Source organism: Crassostrea angulata, unplaced genomic scaffold, assembly GCF_025612915.1.
Source record: "Crassostrea angulata isolate pt1a10 unplaced genomic scaffold, ASM2561291v2 HiC_scaffold_127, whole genome shotgun sequence".
NCBI lineage: Eukaryota > Metazoa > Mollusca > Bivalvia > Ostreida > Ostreidae > Magallana > Magallana angulata.
In genome coordinates this window covers 158,546-167,784 of record NW_026441682.1, presented here as the reverse complement: position 1 = coordinate 167,784, position 9,239 = coordinate 158,546, and the positions used below count along the sequence as shown (strand labels likewise).

General features: G+C 32.4%; 1 protein-coding gene across 1 annotated transcript; it reads right to left on the bottom strand.

Moving 5' to 3' along the window:
* Nucleotides 1-393: 393 nt before the first annotated feature.
* LOC128169410 (uncharacterized) lies at nucleotides 394-6,161 on the bottom strand. The gene is made up of 6 exons (XM_052835565.1): nucleotides 6,068-6,161; nucleotides 4,519-4,752; nucleotides 3,723-3,974; nucleotides 3,174-3,350; nucleotides 2,872-2,989; nucleotides 394-572 (listed from the first exon to the last, which is right to left on the bottom strand). The coding sequence occupies exons 1-6, from the start codon at nucleotides 6,126-6,128 to the stop codon at nucleotides 401-403; spliced, it is 1,014 nt and encodes a 337-aa protein (XP_052691525.1). The 5' UTR covers nucleotides 6,129-6,161; the 3' UTR covers nucleotides 394-400.
* Between the last annotated feature and the right edge of the window lie 3,078 nt (nucleotides 6,162-9,239).

Here is a 9,239-nt window from a genome sequence, read left to right as displayed (position 1 = left end):
TTTCATTGCTAAGCTTTCGATAAAAACTCAGTAAAATGTTTGCCTCTTTAAAAAATACAATTGCTATATTAGTTCAAATAGATATAATATGTCATTCTTTAAAAAAAAGAAAAAAAGTAGCACATATTAATCTTGCGCAGCGCAGCACTTAATACTCTCAATTCTTTGATTCATCATAAGTAAGGAATTTGCGAAGCTTCCGGGTTGCGTAATAGATTTTGTTATATGATATAAACGTTTAGCACTATATCCGCTGTAAAAATTGCAAGAAAAAAAAAGAACAAGACGTTCTGTCACAGTCCAATACTACAGCATGCTGTGTTATTGTCACTAAGCATAACATTTCTGCATATATATTTCCACCACCCCCCCCCCCCCCCCCCCAATATCTAACTAGAGTTCACCTGATCTTATCATAGATATAATTTTCAGTAGTTTTCACTTCTGTGAGTTCTTGGTATTCTGTATTTTCATAAATATTTTCATGAATATCAGTGTCGGCAGTCATGCGTTGTTGATTCTTCGCCTTTGATTTCTTCTGGTCCTTAAAACGTACTTTATTTCTGCATTCTCTGGTAGCAAACATAAGTCAATACATTATTGCATATTGTAAATGCTAATGTTTTAGCATGAGAGCTTTAATCGAAATGTATTTAAATGCACATTTTTTTTCTTAACGCAAAAAAGAAGAATTGTTCATTTTTCTATGGCAAAAACATTCTTGTTTAAAGCATGCATGCCCTTCAAAAAGCATTTTAAACATAAAGTTATTTTACACAGCAACGTTGTATGTATTTTAAAATAAAACCTTTTCATATCATGAATTTGTCTGACTCTGTCTGACAATATTGTCATTGAAATAGCATGATACATGTAGTTTGAACAGCGGAAAATGGGTTTTGTACATTAAATAACCATCTGGATTGAAGAAACACTGCCGTCAATCAGGGAAAAAAAACTTGATTGTAAAGATGAAAAAGAATAGTGATAGATAGATATGTGACCTTTGGTCAATAATGAATTTTTTTGCATCACAGATAAACTTGTCAGGATAGTGAAGATGCTGTAGGAAACATTTCAATATGCAGTACTTGAATATGGTGAATAAACTGATTCGTTCCAGGTAACATCAGGAGTGAAAGAGGACTGCATGATCTCTGAATTTCTTTTTTTTTTGGTTGGTTAAATATTTCATTATTACCAGAACCACAAAAACAGAACCAACAGGAATAAGATTGAATTCTACTACAAAACTTGAAGTAATAAAGATAAAGCTAAAGTATTGAGACTCAACACAGATGTAAGAAAGCAGTCAAGAGCGACGGGAAAGACACAGAAGATGTTGAATCCTTTACCTCTGGTACCGATTAGACCCAACCTAACAGAAAAAAAAAACCCCAACTAAACCCTGAGTTTAATTTCTGGGTTTACTCTAGGTTTAATTTAGGTTTACTAGCGTGGACCAAGAGTAAACCAAGAGTAACCCCAAAAGTAAACCCAGAGTGGACACAGAGAGTAAACCCAGTTAGAAGTATACCCCTGAAAGCAGACGCTAACTGTGTATTCGGAATATAGAAAGGGTAGGAATTACAGGCAGTAGGATGGTAAAATACAATACTAGTCTGCTTCACACTCCAGTGCATTCAGTTGACCTCAAAAGCAATTTCAAAGTAAACCCAAAGTAAATCCCGAGTAAACCCAAAGTAAACCCCGAGTCGACCCAGAATTTTCAAAAAGTAAACCCACAGTAAACCCCAAGTAAACCCAGAAAGTAAACCAAGGATTTAGTTGGGGTTTACTCTGATGTTAGGGTTAGGTCTGATCGGTACTTTACAAAGGGGGCATGCAAAAAACAAAAGGAGAAGCTGATAAGGATATTAACAATAGTCTTGGAAAGCCAAATCAAATTAAAATTTGAGCTTGTCAATGTTGTCCTTATCAAACTAAAACAAGTTTATTTAACAGTCTTATCCAGTCAGTCTTACATTATCTGGCAGTGAAAAGTTGAAAGCAACAGAGAGGGACAGGAAAAAAGATTAACACGTAAAGAAAAATCCTAATGGTAATATAGCCAGATCAAATTCCAAAGAAACAACGCTCCGTGGGAACAAAAACAACAAAAGTAACCTATTTATAATGGTTGGGAAATGAAATTGATTGGACATGACATAAGAATGCAAAACGCAAGAATTTGTACAACCGCATTGACATGGCATCGTGAAGGAAGAAGGAAAAAAAGGCCGGCCTAAAATAACATAATAGGAATACAGATAAAATAGATTACAGCTTCGGTAGAATAGCTGAGCGTCAGCGAGGGCAGCAGCCAAAGTCAGGTACAGGTGAAGGCAGTGTATCAGGGCCTTATGCGCCTGCAGGCACAAAAAGATTAGGTGAGAGGTAAGGTGACATTTAATTGTCTTATTTTTTTGCGATGTATTTATTTGCAAATACAGGATATCATTATCATTCATAATTTTTAACTTTAAAAGTTGCATTGATCAATATTTTTTAAGTTATTTGAATAACACTAGTTTCACTTGCCTGAATTATTGTTTTGAATTGTTTTGTATATTACGAACAAATAACACACTGACAAAGTTTAAGTAAAGAATTAACATATATTTGATTTTTACACGTCAATTTAATTACACGAAATTAAAACGTCATGCGATATTTTTTAATCGATTTTTCTTACACATGGTTGAAGGTATAACAGAATGAACAACAGTTTGAGTATCATAAATGTACGATTATTAAAAAAAATAGCCAAGAAAACCAACCAAATAAACACAATTAAAAGCAGTAAAACACAAGGATGAGTAAGCTGACTATAACTTAACAAAACAAATGGGACAAATGTTATTCACTTACCTGATTGTGAAGATAATGTTGAATACAATGGAGATGACAAATAAAGTAGCAAATAAAGGAGCAAAACTGTAGAACACTGATGAAAGGCCATCTGGATCACCGAGTCGTATCAAGTGTGCTGCAATTTAAATTATTTATTACCCTAATAAAAACAATTTATATATATAGAGAGAGAGGGAGAGAGAATGAGAGAGAGAAAGAGAGAGAGAGAGAGAGAGATTTTCATAGGTAGATACATAAATGAAAACGTAGGTGTATGTATCTAAATACAAAAGATTCATTCTGTCTACATCATGACTCACTATTAGGAATTTTATTCCACGTCAAGTTCGCTTTCTGACTTTTATTGCTTTGTTGACCATCATATTCCTCAACATTACGTAGTCGTGGTCCAGATTCGATATCACAGAGACAAGGTTGACAGTTTTCATACCATGGGATTGAGCAGTTCTCTCCATAATGACCAAATTTTGAGCAGCCTTGAAAAATGCACAATTTCCTTATTAATGATATTATTGTAACCGTTGAATTCATTAATAAATTTATATCTGCGCTGCATTACATTTACTTTACATAAATGCATTTTAACCTGAAATGTAAGTTTGAGCGATATATATATATATATATATATATATATATATATATATATATATATATATATATATATATATATATATATATATATATATATATATATATATATATATATATTAATTATTCAACATTCATATTTACAAGCAACAATCAATTTATAGCATCTAATGGTTTTTTCCTAAATTCGAAATTATAGATTCGTCGACAGTTAAGTAATCGAATCAAATTACCACTCCTAAACAATGTTAAAATCTTACCAAAAACTTCCACTTCACAGAGCTCGTTGTACGCGTAGTCTGAATACCCTGCAGGGAATGGACGATTGGTCCTATTGTTGTAGAAGATGACGTATCGAGCAAAATTTGGACACGTTATGTTAATTGGATTAGGTATTGTCTCTAAGGTGAAGTTTCTGTCCTTAAAACACAACACCCCATCGTTCTTTTTAGTTGTGTTTGATACGATAACCGAAAATCCCAAAAACCTAGGTGCATGTTTGTTTTTAGCACCTACAAAGAAGAGTAAAAATACACAATCAAAATTTGTCCACTCAATCGTGTGATTTATACTTGGTAGGGATTAGTTTCGTTTGATATGTTCAAGTAGATTCTTTCAAAAATATAAAAATGTAATGATCATCATGTTTAACAAAAATGTTGATTAATTCTTTGATTTTAGTTGACAAATTAAAATTCCAAAATGTGCATATTTCCAATTGCCTTAAAAAATATTATATTTATAACCACCCTCCCCTAAAAAAAAACAAAAACAAAAACAAAACAAAAAAAACAAAACAAAACAAAAACAAAACAAAAAACAAACAAATCAAAAAGAAATTTTAAAGAATTAATAATAAAAACAAAACAAATAAAAAAACGAAATAGGTGCCATTTAGTTAAAGGCGTACCGATTGAAGTGTCTGTGGATTATCTATCAAGCAAACATACATGTAATCATGGCCTTTGTTTATTTGTCAGCCTCAATTGCAGCCAAAAATGTAATAAATATCTTGATAAATAGCCCAATACTATAGTAATCCATAAGAAAACCTACCCCAGGGAAAATTATCCGTTCTGTGCTGGATGAATATTCGATTTATATTCAGGATATTTCCCAGGTCAACCCTCCATTCTGCTATTGATTTGCCGTTGTCCGATATTGTACACTCTCCCCCAGAGGCAGCGAGGTTAGATTTCCGTCCATCTACTGCACGTTGCGCTCCCCAGTCGAGCATTTCATTTTTCCAGGGATACCTCTCCCATGCTTGTTTATTCAAAGCAATGTTTTCTGTCACATATTAAAAACAAAAACAATAAAACTCAAAACAAAATGATGATATATGTACTTTAAAGCAACATAGAGTAAATGACAGAACATTGGCACGTATATCGCACGTATATCTCGTATACAAGAAGTTGTTTCCTAAATGGGTTCACTGGATATCTAGTTTAATCTGTAGAGAATGAAAACGATCTCGATCTAAATTGACACCTTGCAGTTTTCTGCACATGTAAGTATGATAGGTGAATATAATCTATATTTGTATGTTTATGCCATAAAGTTTATATTAAGTAGATCCTTATTAAAATATTAAAATATACATAGCGTAGTTATTATTTTGCATGTGACATAATGTACTTGTGTATTACATAGCCGCAATTTGCTAGCTCAATGACTCTCTTCTGCTGCACGCGAGGAAGAGGTTACGTACATGTAATCATTTACTCAAATTTAACGGAAAAGGATAGATTTAGAATGTAATGACAGTTATCATATTTTTTAAAACTATGTTTCCACTTAATAAATTTGCTGAATTAATAAAAGAATGAAAGTTAAAAGATAATTCTTAATTTTTACTAGTCGCTTATTAAAATAGGTTCTTATAATAAATTAAACACAAAAGAAAATCACAAATATCAATTAACAAGTACAAAAAAAACGGGACACATTTAAGGCCGTATTCAAAAATTGTAGGAGCCATGTAATCAAAACTAATTTGTGTGCGCCATTATTTCACTTTAATGCCAACCAGATAGATTTAGTTTTCCTCAAATATATATGGGAGTAGAGTAAAACATTTTCTAAGATTTAATATATATTGTACTATTTGGCCATTTTGGCCCCATCCTTGGGGCCATGAATAGCATAGTTGGTAGAGGGTTCCATGGACACCATTACCAGGCATTTAGTTTTATCTCAAAATGTGTGCACCTACGCGCCAGAAAAGTGCTGATATTCCAATTTTGTCATTTGTTTTAAATAGATTATAAGTCTATATTTGATAAATATCTTAAACCAAAATAAGTATATCATTAATTAATACAAAAAGTAAAATGTTTTCCCATTTGTTTGCTTTTATTCGGTGTTTTGTTTTAAATATGATTTACAATGCCTAAAAACAGGTATTATGTTTTCAAAAATATTATTTTATAGCATATAGTATATAATTTATTTTCCATATTTGGCATGTGTTTCTGTCAATGCGTTGCGTAACAAAACTGCCTTGTTAAGAGTGGAGCTACTTTAATAAAATAGGTTTGCAGAAACATACAGTTAATACCTGAACAAAGTTGATTTATAACTATAATCTAAAAGGACATACCATAAGCTATTGCTAAACATAAGAGCCTCTGGAAAAATAAAGCATTCCAAATGATATCCATAGTATAATCGTCGTTTTAATAAAGGAAAACACAACAAGAAGAAAAAAAGAGGTTATATAAACAGGAAATTTTACGCATGTCTTCATGACAGCTACACAATTCCGGCGTACACGGGGACAATGAGTCATTCACTTTTCTTTACCACATGATTTGAAGACTTAAACAGAGATATTTTTATGTAGAAAAAAAAGAATTATGTAAAGCAATACTACTGCATTCGGAGAGATCAGAAATACACGAAGGCAGATATTTAACACAACAGACACACGAAGGAGAAGCGCATGTGCCAATAAATTGCATAGCTCTGGTATTCTAGTCTTCTTCTAACTTTCAAAACATTTCTAAGACCAAGTAAAAATTATCTAAAGCATTTTGGATATTTTATGACATGTTGCTACCACTTGAACACTGTTTTCTTACGCATACATCTAAATTGACACCTTGCAGTTTTCTGCATGGATTCTTGTAGAGAGTTAGAATTCGACATAAATAAGCACAATGGTTGTGTTAAACATACAACGCTGAATAATGATACAGAGTTATATATGGATAATAATTATCTCAGTGAATCTTAAATCTCACTGTAAATTATCTTTAACATAATTACATATTTGACATGTGCACTGACTCATCTGTGAGCTCGATCAAATACAAATGTAGTGCAGTTCATAGCATATGTGCAAACAATATCAAGAATTATTTATTATTTTTCAACCTGGTTCAAAGAACTTTTTACCACCAAGAAACTAAAACAAAAATTGTCACCACCATCTCCTGTTATTGCGCGTGTTAGCATGATAGGTTAAAGATAAGATGAAGTATAATATATCTTTGTATTTTATGCCACAACGAAGTTTATATTAAGTAGATCCTTATCGAAAAATCAAAATATACATAGCGTTGTTATTATTGTGAATGTGACATAATGTACTTGTGTATTACATGACCGCAATTAGCTAGCTCAATGACTCTCTTCGGCTGCATGCGAGGAATAGGTCACGTAATCATATACATAAAGTTACGGGGAAAGGACGGATTTAGAATGTAATGACAGTATAATGTATTTTTGAAATTATGTTTTCATTTTAAAAATTTGTTAAATTAAAAAAAAATGAAAATTAAAAGATAAATCTTATTTTCTCTTATTGCTTATTAAATTATGGTTTTTTTTTAATAAACACAAAAGAAGATCACAAACATCCAAAGGATGAAGCTATGCCATTCAGTCAATTAAATGATAACTGAATGGTCTGGAAAGGTGACTGAATGAGGATTAGATCGCGAATACTCCCAACAAAGGGGTTCTCCCGATTCTCTATCACACAAATTAAGTAAGTTTACAGTATTCAAGTATCACATACCTCATTGTTATCGACACCCGAGACCATGGAATCCCTTTTACAACCGCAAATAAAATATCAGTTATTTTTTATCATGATTCTTAAAGAAGAATGAACAAAACAATTTGAGCTAGGTGCGTTACGGTCCAAAGTAGGCTTCAAGTATTTAGGATTTAAAGCTAAAGTGTTACAATATAAAACTGCTTTTTTTTCTTCATATTAACTACTCGAACATTTCATAAGTAGGCAAACTTTGGTAAATGACATGTTTTGACGTCATTTGGCAAAAACTATAAATTTTCACTTTTTCTATGAATTATTGTGCATTTCAATTACCTCCGCACTAGTGCACCAACGTAATATTTTTCTCAAATCATTATCATATCATCAAACAATAGATGAAGTTTCGCCCTAGTACACGCATTGTAAAATAACCCCCCCCCCCCGAAAAAAAAAAAACATTTTTAAATCAGTATTGATATTTCATGCTGTTAAATTTATATTTTACATTTTGTACTTAGTCTAGTAAGTCTAATATTGAGTTCTCATATAGTCTTTGTCACAATTGCATTCAAATTGTATACTAGGTTCTTAACACATTTCACCAATCTGGTAAAAGGATGGTCCTTGTAAGTCAAACAAAACAAAATTTACAAAACAAACACAATTTATTTACAAATATACAATAATTAGGAGGTTGTTGACATCAGTTTTATCGGATGGACAAGATGGCATTCGACAAGACGTCTCACATAAGGTAAGTTCCGTAGGACTGGAAAAACATAAGGTTTTGGTTTGGATATTAATTGTCCCACCATAAGTCCTTCCACGGATATAACATGGTCCACCACGTGCATGTGCCCACTCCGTGGTCACCTATTTAAATATCGAACAACGTGGCATAATAAGTTTTCTTATACACATATTTGAAATTAGATACATATACTGACTCATTAAACACACCGCTGCAGTATATTACAATTCTGGGCTACCGTAACATAACAGCTATTTCAATTACAATTTCACATACCTGTAGTCTAACTCTACTCACAATGCAGAATTAATATCAACCATAAAAATAGAAATAATGTAAAACTTACTGGGTTGTATCTCTCTCACACAAATAAGCCTACACAGGGATGCCGTTCCCAAGATCACACAGCATGGGAAACGCCCAAGATATCTCACCAAGAGTACAGACACGTCCACACAGCTTGTCGCCCAGAATACATCTAACCTCACTCTTCAAACCACTGAGCAAGTTTATTTAAAAATAAATAATACCTGTTAAACAGGTTTTCTCCAGTAGTATTACTACACCCAGTGACCACTCATGCAATCAAAAATATATAAATAACTCAAAAGTATGAAAATACATTTCAAACAAAATTTAGATACTAGAACTCAACCAAAAGTATGGGAGTATGGTTGGAACATAATTGTGACAATACCTCCATTCCTAAGAATAAAATTCAATTTTGTAACATTTTATTCTTAAATGAAATGTGCCGTTAGTTAAACAGTTCATGCACTTAAAACTAATCTATTCTGCAACATGTCGACTCAGGAAATCTGCTCCAATATTCTCTGATCCTTTGATGACCACTTGTTCTGGTTTAGAATTACGGAACTTTGAGTGAAATCCTTCCTCTGTCAGTTGGAATCGCTTTAGTAGCGCCTGCTTCAGACATCTGTAATTGAGAGCTTCACCTGCAGGTAATCTAGAATAAACGTCCAGAGTTTTACCTTTTAACAATGTACTGAGATTGAT